Source organism: Solanum verrucosum, unplaced genomic scaffold (assembly GCF_900185275.1).
Source record: "Solanum verrucosum unplaced genomic scaffold, falcon-dt-bn FXZP01000283.1, whole genome shotgun sequence".
NCBI lineage: Eukaryota > Viridiplantae > Streptophyta > Magnoliopsida > Solanales > Solanaceae > Solanum > Solanum verrucosum.
In genome coordinates, this window is record NW_026020415.1 from 440,388 (window position 1) to 461,449 (window position 21,062).

Consider the following 21,062-nt stretch of genomic DNA (forward strand, 5'->3'; position numbering starts at 1 on the left):
CTTAGATATCTTCTACTTAGGAACGGTCCACTAAGAATGCTCCTCTTTTAACTTCACTCGAGTCCTAAAGTACTATCACCAATGAGTTGTTCACGTGGAATTGCCATTAGCGATGCCAACTAATATTTGTGGTTAAGGTATTCTTATCTTCGGCCCACGAGTTTCGGCCTTTTCCCGATGAGGATCATTCTTGCGACTTCACATATTTGAACTATTTCAGTCTCACTTCCTTCATCTTGTCCACTACTGGAGCCACTCTCATCTTGTCTCATACATCTTTGTTTCTAGTCCTATTTCTCCTAATATACCTACACATCAATCTCAACATTCTCATTTTCTCCACTTACACCTTTTAAACATGCAATTTCATGGAACGGAGAGAAATGCATTAAGAATGACCTAGACATTCTAAATGATTGAGGTAATTATGAACCCCTAATAGTAAGGTTTTTTGTTAAATCAGCTCAACTTAAAATGGAAAAAAGTAAAATATTCTCAGCATAATAATTAAAAAGGACTAGACAAACCATGTGTCAAGTTGACGGAGAAGATGTAACAATTCGAACTATAGTGTTATACATTTTAATTCAACGGTTTACTAACTTATACGCCAATGATCCATTACTCTTCTTTTTTTTTAATTAAAATTTTGTACTTTCAAACATGAATATTATTTAAAATATTTTTTTACAAAAAACATAACTAAACATCACTCTCTAACACAAATTTTATTAACTTAAAATAAATAAAAAATATTTAAAATCTATAATAAAACGCCTACTTAATTTGTTTGAGAGTAAGTATCGAGTAAAAGACAAATATGGATAAGACTTTGTCTAATGTGGCATCCTATTTGACAGGGGTCAATAAATTCGAATTTTTGATCGCTTTATTTATCGATATAAAGTTGTAAAAAAGTGCTTGGTATTATAAAGGTAAGCTTTATTTATTTGTCTCGTTTGTTGCTTTCTTAAAGCAAAGAAGATAAGTTTTCTAAGGACTTTGACCTCAATAAGTATAAAACTCTATGAATTACTTGAAAAAATAGTCATTTTATTAGGAATAATATAGGATTTAAATTTAATAAAAGTAATATTTAAATTTTATTGTTGAATTTTAAAATTATGATTTAAAATTTGATAATGAATAAAATCATATGAAAATTTTAGTTCGATTGAATCTGTCCAACATACTATATGTTTGAACATTTTTAGTGTAAATGAATGTGCCATAATTCTCAGAATCTTATTTAGTCCAAATTAATATAATTAAATTATGTCATAGTCGAAGCTACCAGCTCCAATCCAAAATAATTAACGGTTTAGGTTTGAACATATGAATTAAGAAATTTACTTACTTTTAAAAAATAAGTAGAGTTTTGACTAAAATAATTCTATTTATGATTTTATTTTCTTTTTAGATTTAACATAACTATCATTAAATTTGTACATTGATTAAGAATACGCTGACAGTAAATTTGGAACAACAATCAAATTCTTTTCTAATTTTGTGAAATACTAATGATTTTGGATCTATTTTTAAAGATCAAAACATTACTTCTTCCATCACATATTAGTTACAGTATTTATTTTTTCTTTTATACTCCCCATAAGAAATCATAAATAAGGATGGATAGTTACTTACTAATTTACCGTTTAAGAAACTTTTCTAAAACTTTACAAACTTGTTTAAAACTTTTTTAAAAGAATTATTTGTAAGAGTAAATTGGATTAAAAAAAGCATCAATTAATCCTCTCTTGATTTTTTTTCTTTTAAATTGATAGCTATTTTAATAAGGAAAAATTGTATATAATAGCAAACTAATAATTCAAATTAAATGTCAAAACCACAGTTTGATTTAATCGTACCCCATAGCAAACTGCTGCTATTTCGCATCTCTCCCTGGTGAATCTCGCTCGCCACTCTCAGCAGTCTCTCCCTCGCCTCTCTCGCTTTTATACAAACGCAAATGTATAAAATGCGTTTGTGTAACACCCAGTAACTAGAAAAAACTAGAAAGAAGTTAAAAATTGGAAATAGTCATTTTTGGAAAGAATATAAAAATCTGGAAAATTTGTTTAAGTATGTTAAGTTGGGTTTTTAGTCAACTTCAATCGACCATAAATCCTAGCTCAGAATGAGTTAGGTGTGTTTCCAGATATCGAAGGAAAAATCTTGGAATAATCTTTTCAACGCCGCTGAGTTTGCGCGATTCCGAGTTCGTATGAGTGAGATAATCCCATTTGAAGTTGGACTGTTCAAATAAGGAAAGTCTAACCCGAAATTTAGAAGGGCATTATGGTCTTTTCCATACCCCATGACTTAATTTCGTTTTTGGTAATTTATTGGGGTCTAAACTAATAGGATTCAGTTTACGATATTGAGTTAGAGTTTTAAAAAAGAGATAAAAAGAAGAGAAAGGAGGAGAAGGAGCAAAAATCATCAAGTTCTTCAAGAATCGCTTGTGGATTTCGTCAAGGGGTGATCCCTACGAGATATGTGAGTTCACACAGCATTGGGTTCGTTCACCCACGCACCAAACATGTTTAATTCAACATGAATTCGTCCTAAAAGTTGCAAGTTTGAATGTTCTTGATGTGTGTTCTTGAATTTACTTTCGTTCTTGAATTTGGAATGAGATTGAGGAGTTCTTGAGAGTTTAAGGTCGATTTTAGAGTTGTGTTTGATTAGATTCTTGTGTACATATGTTGGGTTTTTGAATCTAAAGAGAATTGGAGAAAAAGAATCAAATTTAGGTTATTTGGGGTTAGAAAACGAAAAAGGAATAAGTCGGCAGAATCTGGGTACCAGGTCTGTGTTTCGGACCTGTTCCTCAGAATTGACAATTTTTCTTCGCGGAGCGGAGCGGTCACGGACCGTTCTGCCTCAAAATTTATTTCGCGACCAAATAATTAAATGCATCTCCAAGTCGCGAACTTGCTTCCAGACGATGATTTCTTGATCTTTTCTCGTGTTTAACTATCTAAAAACACTCCTAAACATCATGAGATATTTCCTATCACAAATCTCAATCCTTGAATCCATAATTCAATTCAAGGATCAGTTAAGAGTCAAGTCAAGAGAAGTTAAATACCAAGTCAAGAGAAGTTCATAGAGTCTTCCAAAAGTCTTTTACAAATGATTTAACTTTGTTTGAAGACTTGAGTTTTGAGTTAAGTAAAGAGTAAAGTTGAGTTCATTTCTTCAAAGTATATGGGGACTATGTATTCCCAAAGAGTTAAAATGTTTTCACATTTAAACAAGAAAAGGAAACCTTGATTTACAAAGAGCCTTTGAGCTAGTTTTCAGTAAAGAATAAATGATTTCACAATTAAGCAAGGGAGGAAACTTGATTTCCAAGAATAGCCTTTGAGCTAAGTTTTTGAGCAATTATCTCAAATCACAAAAAGAAGTATGTTTTTAAACATAAGAGCTACTATCATATTTTGGGAGTACTATTGAGCACCGATATGGGGGAGAGTTCAGACAACTCACAGCCCCCATAAACCATGTAGTCATCATAGGTAGAAAAGGGTCATACTTTTTAGATGATTTCGTGCTTTTTAGCATAGACTAGTGGATCCACTTAGTAGTTCAAGTTCTATACCCTCGACAAGATATATGATGGCCCTGGGAGCGTGAGGCAAAACGTTGTATCATCACAATAGCTCTTACATGATGGTTGTCGGTTAGAGAAACTCCCACATAAGGAATTATATTCTTATATACACAGTTTATTTGTATTTTACTTACATTTCAGAGTTATAGTGTATCTTTGCATACACACAGAGTATTATTGTATTTCCAAATACACAGAGTTGACATACATCTTTAAACAACGTTTCTTTATATTGCACTTGTTTTATACTGCTTTATATTTAAATGAGTTGAGTTGAGTTGAGCCAGGTAAGTTCTTCAGTTCCTTTCAACCTTATGTCTTGTTTTAGAATTCCCCTCGCATACTCGTACATTTAATGTACTGATGTCATTTGGCCTGCATCTTATTATGATACAGACACAGGTAATCAGGATCATCATCCAGCGCCTTGTTGATCCAGTTGAGCATTCAGAGTCAGTTGGTGAGCCTCATTGCTTTCCGGAAGGCTCCTTTGCTATCATTTGCTTTTTAGTATTTCATTTGTTAGGATGATCGGGGGTCTTGTCCCGACATCCATCTCAGTAGTTTTAGAGGTTTCATAGACAGTCAGATGTTAGTTCTTTAGTCTTTTCATTTTTATTCTATTATGTTGAGACTTGAGTTTGCCTTATTGGCCAGTTGAATGTTCCTTTATAACATTCTAGTTTATTACATAGATTTATCTTTGTTGAGTATAAGTCTTCCGCTGAGTAAGTAAGTCAGGCCAAGGGTTCGCTTGGGGCCAGCAATGGTTCTCGAGTATCAGTACCGTCCAAGGTGTAGGCTCGGGGCGTGACAGTTTGTGTTTGTATAAAGCGAGAGAAAATTGTATATATACATATATTTTCGTTCCCCTCTCCCGGATCTCGCTCGCCACTCTCACTTTATACAAACACAAATGTATAAATTGTGTTTGTGTTTGTATAAAGCGAGAGAAAATTGTATATACAAACACAATACATATATTTTCATCCCATACACTTATGATTATACAAATACAGATCTTCCCATGCCCAATTTTCTTTTGTCTTTCTCTCTTTTCTCGTTGTATACAAATACAGATTATACAATTGATTCTTTTGTATATGTATACCGAAACAGATCATACAATTGCTTCTTTTGTATATATGTATAGCAAAATATACATATTAATAGTCATAGCAAACATAAAGTTTGCTATGGAGCGCAATTATGCAAACTATAACTGCATACAAATATGATTTTGTGTTTGCTATATGTGAAAGTTGTTCTTTTAATAATGTGACAATCAATACTGGACGGAGTAAGTAGGTATTTTGGACCAGAGGAAGTAAAAAAATTGCTATACTACTGTGTTCAATACAGTAAAATAGAGAGAAAAAACATATAAACTGGAAAACAAAAAAATAAAAACCTTATTAAAAATATAAACAAATATACAGACCACATTTTTTTGTGTTCTTAAATAATTAACTCTGTTATTGTACTTGGGTTTTGAATCATTTCCTCGTAGGATAAAATGAATATACCTATTGTAAGAGTGACGGTACTTCAAATGCTCACAACTTTGTCGAATTCAATGTCAGTTTCAAATCACATACAAACTCAATATTGTTTGTAAGAAAATATGCAATAGTAATTTCAGATGCAGAAAAATGAAATGGAAAACTTTCTTCTCTCCTCTTTATTAGCTAGAAAAAATGCTTCTAAATATATGTACACTAATTTTTTATTTTTTATTTTTTATTTTACAACCAATAAGTTCCTATAAAACAAAAACTTAGCCTGAATTTTTTAAATTTTTCTTCATTTCTTCTTCACACCAACACTTCAACACTTAACTCTGTCAAAATCTATTAAAAGTGTTGAGTGTTTTACTAATAGGAAACCACCATGACCTCAATTTGCACTTTTTCTTTTCATCCACTTTTATTATTATTCAGTGCCCTATTAGGTTGAAGTTCATGATAATTTTAAAACTAATTAAATAATCTAAGTTTGTGCAAAAAAAAAAAAAGCGTTAACATAGAATTGCCAACTCCAATATGGAATAATAATAATAAATGTTTTAATAGGAATAAGAATTATATTCCCAAAATTATCATTACAAATTGACTTTGCTAAAGCTAAAATCCTATTCATTCCTTTACACAAAGAAAGAAAAAAGCAATAAAGAAAGAAAGATAATTAAAGGGAATACAAATGTGCTCTGGGACGCGGCCTACCGCAACATAAACTTCACATTAAAAGTTTAAAAAGAATTATTTGCCTATCTTTTAGAGCCTTAATCACATCTTGAATATTTTGTCATACTAATTAAAGTCGAAATAGACAATTCTTAGCTTCTTGTTGAGTTTTCGGACGATTTTGTAAAGTAATATCGATAAAAAGATGAATCTTATTATTCAGGATCTCATTCTGAAACATACAATATAATATCATTATTATCAAATTTCAAGTGAAACAACGAATCAGAATATAACTTTAAATAAAAATATTATAATTAATAGAAATTGAACGCGAAGAACTATCAAAAACTATATAAGATGTAATACACCATCACTCTATATGTATGTGTGTGAAAGTCATTAATTTTTTTTTAAAAAGAAAATTGTATTTTTTAAAAGAAATAGTAGAAGACTCCCACGTGTATATATGATGACCTCATAGTTGTTATATATCAACCTTAATCTTTTTTTTTTTCTTTTTGGTAATAATATCAACCAAAAAAAAAAAAAAATCATTCTTTCAACAAGAGTGGATATATCTTTAATCACGTCCACTATTGAGTATCTTATCCATTAGATATTCCCATTTACGTATGATCTTTTATAATATATGGTGCTCGACTCATATAATATTCCTTGTGTTACTGTTCGGTTAAATTACGATGAAAAATTTGTCAAAAACGTCTTAAATATACTTTCCATTGGAAGTTCAATATTTTTAATAGAATTTCGCGAAAATCTACGTCAAGATATTCCCATTTTTTAATTTATGCGAGAAAGAAAAGAATCATATTATTTCTATGGTCAACACTAAGTTGAAAGTTGTATACAATATTCTTTATTACCACTGGTACGATATAATTGTGAGAAAGTTAAAATAATAGTCAAACACAAATAACTGAAAGGATAAGAGGTGAAAAGGGTAAAAAGATTCTTTAGTACTGTAAAACCAAACACTATGGGTGTGTTTGGTACAAAGAAAACATATTTCTAGAAAAAAAAAAATTTAATATTGGATTGATTGAAATTTTTGAAAAATATTTTTTTTAGAAAAATAAATTTCCTTAAGAAATTTGAAACACAACTTGAAATAGGAAAAACAAGTTTACATACGACATTTCAGAGTTGATTGTATCTTCTTCATTTTTCAACATACTCCATCTTCACCTTTATCCCTCAATGTGATTATCTCTCATTACATTTGTCTAGCTTATATATATATAAAAATATGATTTTTTTTACTTATATATCAAATAAATAAGAAATTCGCTTATTTTCGTGCAAAACATTTTTCATAATGCGACTTCATCCAAACACACCATAAATTGTCAAATATTCCACGTGGTCCTTTCTAATGCATTATGAGATATCCAGATAAATTTCGTATACGCAAGACAGATTCAAGCTTATCCAACCTTACTAAGTTTTGTCAGTATACATTTGATATTTGATATTCGAAACTCACTGTTTATATTAATTTTGATTTGTATTACATAGAATTCACTAAAAAAAATTCCTCCTTACTAGGTGTCGCTTCAATTTTGAACCAAGATTTGGCTTGATGTAACTCTTTTAGCTCCATCGGTAGAAGACAAAATGTATTTCCGTAACAAGTTGTACAACAAGGGGTGGGGGCGGGGGGATGGAGTAGATACTCTTTATCTTCAATTTTAAGATTATAGGCTTCAATCATCGCGATATAAAAAATGTGAAAGTTTCTTGGGAGGGGGTTGAAAAATGTCTATTTTTAAGGAGTATGAACTAAGGTCCAACATAGAATTATAAATACACATCCTTATTTTTAATAAGAAATATCTTAAGAGTACATGTCTATTTTTTTAAAATTTTTCTTTCTGGATGGTATTTCAAATGCGTAGGTGGAGCAAAGGGACAAGAGTACAAATTGATTTACATTGTCCACGCTTATACAAATTCAATATTTTGCCAATGGATTTTTGTCTCATAGATAGAATGCACTATTAAAGGAGATCTTTTAGTAGGCGTTTGAGTATAGGATTTGGGATTTTATATTTGAAGGTTTGCTTTGTATTAGCATTTGTTTAAAAATATGTGAATACAATTTTAATTTTCAAATTAATATTATGTTTTGAAAATTATAAAATTATGTGTAATTGAAAGTTTGTAATTTTATGAAATCGCAAATATATGTTGATTTATAAAAGAAGCATGGTGATATCTTGTTTATGAGCTATTATTTGTTCATTTGGTAGATTATATAAGAGTTAAAGAGAAGTTCCTGATAGTTTTTCCAAATTATGGTAGAAAAATACAACTTAAAAAATCTAAATTATAGGTCCAAACATATTTCAACTTGAAATCAACATAATCAAATTAAGGATTTCAAATCATGATTTAAAATCGTGTCCAAACAAGCCGTTGGATATTCTAAGAATGATAAAAATTGCACAACTTAATTATGGATGGACCACCTCAATCATCATTTAAAAACAAACATCAATTATATGCAACATAAGCAGATAATAAACTTTTGATATAACATGCTTAAATGGAGGTCGACAATATAAATACACTTATCCAAGAAAACAAGAACAGAATTCACTAAAAAAAGATTTCTCCTTACTAGGTGTCGCTTCAATTTTAAACTCGAACTCGTGACCATTAATTAACTCAGGAACTAAAGCATAAGGATCACATGCGGATATACCTTTGAGTGGTACAGTGTCGCGAAACATTGTTTCGTTGATTATTTTTTTTTACAAATTAGGCATGTATATATAGATTATAAGTGAAATAAAAGTATTGGATATAAAAATAAAATTCGTTAACTTCAAAATTGATAAGTATTATTTAGGGAAAATCCTGTGCAAACCACAAATAAGTAGAAATGAAGTAAAGATTTGAACTATGTTCTAAATTAATTTTTGTATTGTTGTACATATGTTCTACGAAATTTTATGATTCAAACACAGAGTTTGAATTAAAATTACTAGGATTTGACTTGACGTAACTCTTTTAGCTCCATCGGTAATAATTAGAAGACAAAATGTATTCCCGTACAAGTTGTACAACAAGGGGCGGGGGTGGGGGGATGGAGTAGATACATTTTATCTTCAATTCTAAGATTATAGGCTTCAATCATCTCGATATAAAAAATGTGAAAGTTTCTTGGGAGGGGGTTGAAAAATGTCTATTTTCAAGTAGTATGAACTAAGGTCCAACATAGAATTATAAATACACATCCTTATATTTAATAAGAAATATTTCCTATTTTTAATAAGAAATGTCTTAGAGTACATGTCTATTTTTTAAATTTTTTTCTTTCTGGATGGTATTTCAAAGGAAAAATCACCTCATATACACATTTAAGAGTCAATATTACAAGTTTTAAATCTACTTTTAAAAAATTCTTGCTTATAACAGTTTAATTACAAGTTATAACATATCACTAATTATTTATAAATTAATTAAATTTTACTTTATTAAATAAGTAATTTTTTGTAATTTTATATTATTATTAAATTATTTAAATAAAGAATACTCCATAATTATCTCTTACACAATTATAGGGATTTTACATTAATTACACTTCCTTATTTAATGTTATACTCATAACCTCTCATTAGTCAATCCCACCACCCTTCCCCCACACATATCCAACTATACACGCTATTACTCCACTTTCACCTTCTTCTCTCCCATTTTTCTCACCAGCCAACTACACCAACATTCAATCTTTCGTCCAATTTTTTTTTCCAACAAAATTATGTCTAAGAAACCCATTGAAACGCCTCAAAAGAGTCCCGGATTGGGTGAAATTGTTGAAAATTCGGCAAATATTCAAAATCCGGAGACGGATGGTTCATCTAAGTTGAAGGAGCGACAAAGAGAGAAAAAATGAAGAAAAAAAAGGTCACCCCTGCAAATCAAAAGGGGAAGAAGATGAAGGGGAAAATTGTTGAAACCCCTTCTGATTCCGATTTTGATTTTGCAGCTGAAATCAAAATGAAAAAAAGAAAAAAAATGTAGAAGTTATAGCATTTTCAAAACCATCAACAAGAAGAACAACAAAAAGTTATTTTTTTTTAACTTTTGGACAATTTTTTTGTGTTTAAGTATTTGATGATATATAAGATCATATGTTTTCTTTCAGGCAGATACCGTTTACATATAAATTACTGATGGCCTATTACAATTTCAAGATACTATTTTGAAAATATTAGTGTGTTTTCAAGCTGTACATTTATTGGATGAAATCTGTGTGAAATCTGATTAATATGTGTATGACTACGCTTAAATGTTTTGATTTTGAAAATTTTATGAATTGTGATATAATAATGGTATACAAATAGTATGAATTGTGTTTTAACATTGGTCTGATTGTCTATTAACTGTGTTTATGGTATAAATTATTAAATTGGTATGAAAATGGTATGATTTGTCAAACTACTGATTTTTTCTAAAAAAAAATCACATTATGCTTACTTTATATTCTAAACATGTTTTTGGATGAAACATGTATGAAATCTGATTAATACGTGTATGTCTATGAGTTTAATATTTTATTGGTGGATATTGTATAAATTGTGATATAATATTGATATACAAATGATATAAATTGTGTGATTATATGAATTTATCAATTTTTATACATGTTGTTTGGACAAAACGTGTATGAAATTTTGATTAATATGTGTTGACACTAACTGAAGTTAGTGTGAGAATGAAACACTAACTGCAATTTGTTTTAAATTTATTTATAGTAGGACATCAGTTGAAAATCAAATTAATATTCATGTTGTCACGACCCAAAAATGGACGTGATGGCACTCGTCTTAACCCACCAAGACAAGTCAGCCTAAAACTCAACCATTACAATAAAATGCGGAATTTTTTATAATAAACTCAAATATACCCCCCAAAATCTGGTTGTCACGTGTACAAGCCTCTAAAGTATTACAATTGAATCAAAAGAAAACTACAAGTCTCATATGACATTGTTGCTAGAGTAGAACAAGATCATAAACAGGAGTAAGAAGGATCACTGAGAAGACAAACAACTACCTCACAAATCTCCCAGAAGCCGTGGAAAAGAAGAGAATGACAAGTACCACAAAAATCCAGGCTCGTAACCTACAAAAATTTGTAGAAGCAAGGGGTGAGTACCAAACCACACGGTACTCAGCAAGTAAACCTCTAAACACGAGCTAAGGGGATAGAACACAAGTACTCCTTACACCCCCAACCGAACCTTCACAACTACAATCTGCTTAGTACCAGCCCAACATAACAGTTCACAGTTTACAAAGCACATAGCTCAACACAACACTCTAACAATTTCATATCCTCAACAACAACAATAATTTCATATCCTCAACAACAACACTCTAACAATTGCATATCTTCAATAATAAGCCCAATATTCATCAGTCACAAGTTTCATAGAAAGGCACTCGCAAGATCAGCAACACACAAGATCAAGTTCACCAATAATAAAAAAAATGCAATGCAATGTCAAGTATAGTGATGCATGTCTGACCTAGTGATACACACCCGCTGTCTCTCAGTCCGGGACCCATGGGGGACATATCTGTCCATGCATCCATCGCGGCGCGCGATACGACCCTCGATAATAGTAACCATCGCGGCGCGCGATACGTCCCTCGAAATATAGTATCCGTCGCGGTGCGCGACACGTCCCTCGAAATATAGTATCCATCGCGGCGTGCGATACGTCCCTCGAAATGGTACATCCTCTTTATTTTCTTATTCTTTCTCAATGCACATAACACTTGTCACAACCATGTCTCAGAACAATACAAATGACATGTTCACACAAATAATGAGGAGATGGCCATTTTTATAACATTGCACAATTCACAACAAGACAATCAGGATACAACATCAACAATGATTCAACAAGCCTTTCAAACAATTCTCAACACATCACACAAACAATTGATCACATTGCCTTTTATTATCCCTTTTTCATCATTAGAATTAATCAATGTGGACAAGTCAACCCATCACCAAGCCTCGTTACCCTAAACACATATTACAAGGAAATACATGAATTCCATACACTTAACAAGGGTTTAGAAATCTACTTGCCTCAAATAATCGAACAATCACTCCGGGAGCCTTCCCTTTTCGTTGAACTTCTAACTCAAAGCAATCTAGTCAAATAATTAACCACAATAAGATTTCAAAACTAACAATATACATGTTACTATAGGTCTAACCTAGACCCAAAAACTCATCCCCATTCTATAATCAAGTTAACATGTAAATTCTCATATTTCCAAATTTCAAGTCTAGGGTTAAGTTTTGATTCCCTCAAATAGCATAATTTTAATGGTATCCACATACTACAATACACCTAATATGTAATTAGGTATCTCAATATATTAAAATCTTGATCACAATATGCTAACCAAAAATAAACATAGAAACCAACTTGTTACGGAAGATAATACGCAGAACCTAAACTAGCTACAACCTTTATATTCCACTTATTATTATCTCATCATTAATTTCCTCATCATTACTCATCATGAAACATCAATCCACTGCCATAAATACATACACCTAATCAAAAATAATTTACATTACAATATCTCCAATATTCTGTAAATATTCGACTATTCCAACCTACCAATTTAATAATTAATTAAACTCTTACTCCTAAAACTAGAACATACGAATTAGAGATGAAGATTAGTTAGGCGAATTCTTGTTTTACCTGGAGCGAGAATGCTTTCCTGTGGCGCCGAATTATGCCTCTGCTTCTATCATAAATATTTTTCTTTTCTTTGTAGTTAATAAAAACTAAACCCCAATCTACTTTAATTCATTCTCATACATGGGCCAAATGGGTATATGATATTAATAAAATTATATTCTTGGCCCATTAATTACTAATTAAAATAAATTATTTAAAATTTCTCATAAATTAATAACCATAGTTAAACAAATAGTCCAAAATTTCCAAAAATGACCTTCCGGGTCATTACACATGTAAACTTACATTAAATTAAATACTCAGGATACCATAATTACCTTTTATAATTATCACTAATATTTACACTATCTTATGTATTAAGCTGGAATAAATTTTATTTTTAACAGTGTGCAATCTGTATGATTAATGAATGAACAATGTATAAAGAATGAACGGTATATTAAACACTAAGTTTATAATGCACTTCAAATCAATTATGTTTCATATCAAAACAAAACATTAATCTAAACGACAAAATAAAATAAAAATTATATATAGTCTAAATAAATAAACAATCATAAGTTTTGCACAGGATAATTTGAACATGCTTCATGGTGTGGCCAACTTGACAACATCTACTGCAAGTAACTTTGGACCTTTTGAATTTCACATCAGCAACCGTCTTTCATATATAATTCATTTCATTTGAAAATCAACATAATTCTCTGTTTCATTAAAAAAAAAAAATTAGTCTAACATTATACAAATCAATTAGAAATATATTAAATAATATTAACTTTTCATTTCAAAGACAATACAAATTTCATCCATAAAAATCATTATAATAACAACAAAATTATACACACTCGTCATTATTTTTTCATACAAATATCATTCAGACAGTACATTACAAAACAAATTTCATACAAAACATAATATTTCACATTTAATATTCACTTAATACACATTTCATACAACAATCATCATTCATACCAAATTTATACATTTTCATACTCATTTAATACACATTTCATACAAAACAATTATTAATTCAAACTATATACATTTCTCGTCCCAAATAATTAATTATTGTCACCCAACTTTATACAGAAATAACAAAACTAATATAAACTCAACAAATTCACATTTAATACCAATTTAAAACACTTGTAATACACTTCGTCAAGAATTCCAATTTTTTTTTACATATTTCTTAACACACTTTTCATACATAATTCATTCGACTTATACTATCAAATTCATTATCAAATAAAATAAATTTTCATAAATTCGTCAACATTATAATTAAATTATTTTTACAGAATAATTAGCACACTTTCATACAAATTTCATTTAATTTATTCTATCAAATTTATTCATAAAATCACATTAAATTTATAATTTCACAAAACAATAACCGTATACAAAATAAACAAATAAACAAAAAAAAAAACTAAATTTTTTACATTTCACAACAGTAAACATAATATGATATCAACAGTTAACAAAATATGACTCCACCTTCAATTAATCGACAGTTTTATCATTTTTGTTTCATTTCGCTATCATTCTAAAAAAAAACGTTAAACAATAATAAATACTAACCCGAAGGATCCCATCTTTCACTATGTTTGATTAAAACTGATACATAGTTGTCTATCACAACAAAATCAAGAATTTTCAAAGATGAAAAAAAAATCAATTACTCGAATGTGAGATTTTTTTTTGTTGAAAATTGAAGAGAGAAACATTGAATTTTTTTTGTTGCAAATTGAAGAGAGAGAAACGTTGAAAAAAGAAGAAGATAAAATCTGAATTTTTATTTGATTTTAACTTATTTGAGTGAATTAAGGATACTAAATAATCTTAATTAGTTTAAATCCCTTAATTCGTGCTATTTATTAATTATCTACAAAAGAATGATATGATCTGATTTTTTAATTTATCTTAACTGATTTTGAGTGAATTAAGGATAAAAAATATTGTTAATTTGTTTGAATCCCTTATTTCATGCTAATCATTAATTATCTACAATAAATTCAAATTAAATTACAGGCCACACTATCAGTTTTTTACTTTATTATCTATAATTCCATTTTTTTTTATAACTTTTTTCGAATTAATAAAAACATTTCTTTTATTTGTGAATTTGTTATAACCTGAAATTTTTAATGCTATAGCTTGAAAGTCTAAATCTACTGTTATAGCCTGAAAATAGTACTATAATATATGTCATATATGAAATTTACACTATTTCAAATGCGTAGGTGGAGCAAAGGGACAAGAGTACAAATTGATTTACATTGTCCACGCTTATACAAATTCAGTATTTTGCCAATGGATTTTTGTCTCATAGATAAAATGCACTATTAAAGGAGATCTTTTAGTAGGCGTTTGAGTATAGGATTTGGGATTTTATATTTGAAGGTTGGCTTTGTAATTAGCATTTGTTTAAAAATATGTGAATACAATTTTAATTTTCAAATTAATATTATGATTTGAAAATTATAAAATTATGTATAATTGAAAGTTTGTAATTTTATGAAATCGCAAATATATGTTGATTTATAAAAGAAGCATGGTGATATCTTGTTTATGAACTATTATTTGTTCATTTGGTAGATTATATAAGAGTTAAAGAGAAGTTCCTGATAGTTTTTCCAAATTATGGTAGAAAAATACAACTTAAAAAATCCAAATTATAGGTCCAAACATATTTCAACTTGAAATCAACATAATCAAATTAAGGATTTCAAATCATGATTTAAAATCGTGTCCAAACAAGCCGTTGGATATTCAAAGAATGATAAAAATTGCACAACTTAATTATGGATGGACCACCTCAATCATCATTTAAAAATAAACATCCATTATATGCAACATAAGCAGATAATAAACTTTTGATATAACATGCTTAAATGGAGGTCGACAATATAAATACACTTATCCAAGAAAACAAGAGCAGAACGGGATAACATAGTACAAACAAAAATAATCACGTAAGTTTCCTTCTATAATCTAATACTTACTATCATTAATAGGAATGAATAAAATGACCCCTCGATAAGATCATTAGCTACTAAAGTAACCGTCATAATTTAAAATTTATGAAATCACATTTACAATTGAACTATAATTTATTTTCATTACTGAACATGCAATTAAATTTGTATACATGTTTAACGAATTTCCTGGTACAAATATATAATCAAAACAAAAAAAAATATTGAATTCGTCAAAATCCATACTTAATACTGTAATATGTCCCATGTTGGAGGCTCAAGTAAAGTCGTTTACTTATGTTTTCTCATATGAATCTTTCATCTCCGACTAGCTAACACATTTCAACAAAAAAAATATTGTCTGACTGAGTTTCACTGAAAAATAATCATCAAATACATATTGAATAGTATTTCAAAAATACACAAACTTGAAAATATTACAACAAAAAATATCAATTTAGTATTATTAGAAGAAAACGTTACGATCTCTTTTATACATAGCTAAATACAAGTTTGTTGGTAAAAATACCATGAAGTACAATCGAAATAAAATGAATAAATAAATATTCAGACTGAAGCACATATATCTATCTAAACTGATAGTATTCCTACAAAATTCTAGGTAATTAAACCACTAATTAAAGACTGATATCTGAGAATATGATCAAATTAACAAAATCTTGATGAATAAATCCATGCAAAAACATATATAAATGAGATACAGTATATTTGGACAGCTCTTGATGAGTATAAAGGGCTTTATATATATTATGTATATAGATGTTATATATATATATTCTCTTTAGGGGTTGCAAGTGGAGGGTATAAACATAAAGCTTCTTTCTTTTCTATCTCTCACTTTCAATACATCAAGCACCAAAATGTTCCTATCAATCTTCCCATTTATATATTTCTTCACCACAATCTCTTCTACCACAACCAAAAAATAACCACTTTTATTTCCTTCTTCTCTAAGAAAAAAACAATTTAATACAAATGACTATTCAAAAAATTATCACCCTTGTGTTATTTTTTCTTACTTTGACGTCCACTTTTGTTCAAGGTGATCAATCTCAGTTCTTTGTACTCATGAAGAAATTTGTCACAGGAAGTTCTTTGTCTAATTGGGATATTGGAAAACCAATTTGTCAATACAAAGGTGTCGGTTGTGATGAAAGGGGAGACGTTATCAAAATTAACATATCGGCCTGGTATTTATCAGGCCAATTTCCAAGTGATGTGTGTAGTTATTTGCCAAGATTGAAAAGTCTTCATATTGGTCATAATAATTTCCAAGGTGGTTTTCCTAAGTACCTAACAAATTGTTCTTTTTTGGAAGAATTGAACATGACTAAAACATCACTTACAGGACAAATTCCTGATTTGTCACCATTACAATCTTTGAAACTACTTGATCTTTCATGTAATCAATTGACAGGGGATTTTCCTTTGTCAATTATTAATCTCACCAACTTAGTTATCCTGAATTTCAATGAAAATCGCCATTTCAATCCGTGGCGATTACCAGAGGATATTTCCAGGCTTATAAATCTCAAGTGGATGATTTTAACAGCATGTAATATGCATGGGACAATTCCAGTGTCAATAAGTAACATGACTTCTCTTGTTGATCTTGAATTGAGCGCGAATCGCCTTGTTGGTAAGGTGCCTAGAGAACTCGGGCAGCTGAAGAATTTGAAACTCCTTGAGCTTTTTTACAACTTACTTGATGGTGAAATCCCCGCGGAGCTAGGGAATTTGACAGAACTTGTGGACTTAGACATGTCCGCGAATAATTTCACAGGGAGAATTCCAGAGTCTATAAGCCGGCTTCCTAAGCTGGAAGTGTTGCAGCTTTACCATAACGCGCTATCAGGAGAGTTTCCAGCAGCACTTGCTAATTCAACAACTTTAACTATCCTGTCTCTTTATGACAATCTGTTTACAGGAGAAGTTCCACAACACTTTGGTCTTTCATCAGCTTTGTTGGCATTGGACTTGTCAGAAAATCGATTTTCTGGCAAGCTACCGCCTTTTCTGTGTAGTGGAGGTAAATTGAGTTATATTCTTTTACTTCAAAACATGTTCTCAGGTGAACTGCCTGATGGATATGTGAAATGTCAGTCTGTTCTTCGCTTTCGAGTGAATTACAATCAGTTGGAGGGAAGAATACCACAAGAGCTTTTTACTCTTCCACATGTTTCAATCATTGATTTGAGCTATAATCATTTTAGTGGTCCAATTCCAACAACAATTGGAAGTGCTAGGAATTTATCAGAATTGTTTATGCAAAGTAACAAGCTTTCAGGTTTGCTTCCTTATGAAATATCTACATCTTCTAATCTTGTGAAGCTTGATCTTAGCAATAACCTTTTGTATGGTCCAATTCCTTCTGAAATTGGTGGTTTAAAAAGCCTCAATTTGTTACTCTTGCAAGGTAACAAGTTCAATTCTTCAATCCCCGAGTCACTTTCTTCGCTTAAATATCTCAACTATCTTGATCTGTCTAACAATCTTTTGATAGGAAAGATCCCTGAGAGCCTAGGTGAATTGTTACCAAACTCTATGAACTTGTCAAACAACTTACTTTCCGGTGCTATACCTCTTTTGTTTATAAAAGGAGGTGTTTTGGAAAGTTTTTTAGGCAATCCGGGACTTTGTGTCCCTACCTCTTTGAACTCAACAAACACAAGTTTTCAAACATGTTCACATAGCTATAACCATAAGAAGAGGAACAACATTGTTTGGGTTATTGGGACATCGGTGGGGATAGTCATTGTTGGATTAGTCTTGTTTATCAAACGATGGTTTGGTAACAAAAAGGCTGTGATGGAACAGGATGATCATTCATTGTCATCATCATTTTTCTCCTATGATGTTAAGAGTTTCCATCGATTGAGTTTTGATCAACGTGAGATCTTTGAAGCTATGGTTGAGAAGAATATTGTTGGATATGGAGGGTCAGGGGCTGTCTATAAGATCGAGTTGAGTAACGGAGGAGTAGTTGCTGCAAAGAAGCTGTGGAGTCACAAACATAAGCATTCTGTTTCTGAGGATAAATTGGTTTTGGATAAGGAACTTAAGACAGAAGTTGAGACTCTTGGTAACATAAGGCACAAAAACATTGTGAAATTGTACTGTTATTTCTCAAGTTTGGATTGCAGCTTGTTGGTTTATGAATACATGCCTAATGGAAACCTTTGGCATGCTCTTCATGGTGGGAAGTTCGTGTTGGATTGGCCTATTCGTCATCAAATTGCACTCGGAATAGCTCAAGGATTGGCCTATCTTCACCATGATCTTATGCCACCAATTATTCATAGAGATATCAAATCCACCAACATCCTCCTGGATATTGATTATCAACCAAAAGTCGCGGATTTTGGCATAGCCAAAGTGTTGCAAGCCAGAGGAGGCAAAGATTCCAGCACCACGGTCATCGCAGGAACTTATGGTTACTTGGCACCAGGTATAATTTTCCCAATTCATATTTGTTACTTCAATCTTTGAACTTAAGAGTTATACATATCACAATCTTGATTGAGTAGATTAAATTAAATCCTTTTATGTGCAAATAGTTGAAGTGGCCTAATGTTACTCTAAATTGGCCATTTAATATAGTCATTGCCTAACGTTAAGAGTATATTTGACCCTTCCTTTTCCGTTCTTAATTATGGCTTTTTATGTGTAAAAAACATCACGTATGCTCAAGTTTCTTGATTGAACTTTCATTTAACACATGTTTAAGTGTTCAAATTAGGCTAATGTTACTCAACTTTGGTGTAACAGAGTATGCATATTCTTCAAAGGCAACTACAAAGTGTGATGTGTATAGTTTTGGAGTTGTTCTAATGGAATTGATTACTGGAAAGAAGCCAGTGGAGCCAGAATTTGGAGACAACAAGAACATTGTTTATTGGGTATCAACAAAGTGGAGACTAAAGAAGGTGCATTTGAAGTATTGGATAAAAAAGTCTCAGATTCTTTCAAAGAGGACATGATTAAGGTTCTACGTATAGCTATACGTTGTACGTATAGTACACCAACACTTCGTCCTACCATGAATGAAGTTGTTCAGTTGCTAATCGAAGCGGATCCTTGCAAGTTCAATTGTTGCAACATGTCAAATAAGAAGAAGAATGACACAGAAGATCAACTGATCAATAAGCCACCAAAGAACATATATGAGTTGTAAAATATTTAGTGTATCAAATTAGTATACAAGGTATATAGAATATGTGTACTGAGATATTACACCCTCAAAAGAATCACTCTTTATGTTCTCTAATAAATGCTACTACTTTTTATTAGTATATAGATTCTCCAATTAGTGTTACTTTGCTTTTTTATATTTTTGGCCTGTTGTAAGTATTTGGGAATTTTATGAAATACAGCAGCTTTATTGTAACGCATAGAATATTTGTATTATGGAGTTCTTGTTGGATATTCCAAGTCGATCGCTCGTGGGGATGTGGTTCTTTTTTACTCGCTCGTGGGGATGTGGTTCTTTTTTACTCGCTCGGCAATCCTTATATTTAGAGCTAGATTTTAGAGATATCAGAACTAAACTCATTGCAATTCTTGATTTACCTGATGTTAAATCATCATATTATGTTATTCATGCTTCAGTTGTCACCTCAGGGCATTTGACCCACAAGATGGAAATAATAGTCATTCCTTTAAGAAATTTTGTTTTTTTCTTCTCTTTTTTTTTTATGAGATTGTCCAATAAAAGAGGTCACACTCAAAAGGAAGAAAAGGTGCTGATTCAAAGAGCTTTTCTTTTGTGCATGAAAGTGGGGTTTCTGATTCCAAACTTTAAAATATAAATAATTTTTGTTTATGGAGGGACCTATTTACCATATATATAGTATATATATAAATAATTTTTGTTTATGGGGGGACCTATTTACCATATATATAATATATAATACAGTATATATATTCCATCAAAAAGGAAAATGTTAATGATTGATTGATGAGAATCATCTTTGTCTCCATTTTAGCAAAGGTACACTCATAAAAAGAACAAAAAAAAAAAGAGTTAAAAGAAATCTCTTCCCTTGTTTTTTTTAAGTTGAACTCTACTATTTTTGTTGAAATATAAATGTGAGGACAAAGTTATGTAAAATAATTAAGTTGATGGTGTTCCACGAATCTCCACCAAAATGTATATATTATTATTCTTTTGAGTGGGAAATAGGATTCTTAATTTTGAAGTCATTTAACATCCTTTGATTAGCCCTATACACTAGGAACAATAACTAGGAGACTTTTTTTAGACATTAAATAAATCAACTTGAGATGTTAAAATATCGAACATATATTGTGCTGGGATAGTTAGGATTCCTTCTTTCTTAATCAGATTTTTTTTTTGTATGAAGCTTGGGTATAGAATAAATTCTATTTGGAGTGTATCCTCAATAAATAGGTCCTACAATGCACAAACAAAAAATAATCAAGTTTTAATGTAGATATCAAACACCAGATGAAAAATCAATAAAAAACTTGAGGTG

General features: G+C 30.5%; 2 protein-coding genes across 2 annotated transcripts in view; both read left to right on the top strand.

The window, feature by feature from the left end:
- Positions 1 to 21,062, top strand: part of LOC125840824 (ergosterol biosynthetic protein 28) — a 233,934-nt gene that overhangs the window by 57,318 nt on the left and 155,554 nt on the right. The gene's annotated exons all lie outside the window — the stretch shown is intronic.
- LOC125840804 (receptor protein-tyrosine kinase CEPR1-like) lies at positions 16,505 to 20,027 on the top strand. The gene is given in 3 exon segments (XM_049519775.1): positions 16,505 to 19,015; positions 19,336 to 19,476; positions 19,479 to 20,027. Coding segments are annotated over 3 exon segments (2,877 nt in total). The 5' UTR covers positions 16,505 to 16,542; the 3' UTR covers positions 19,742 to 20,027.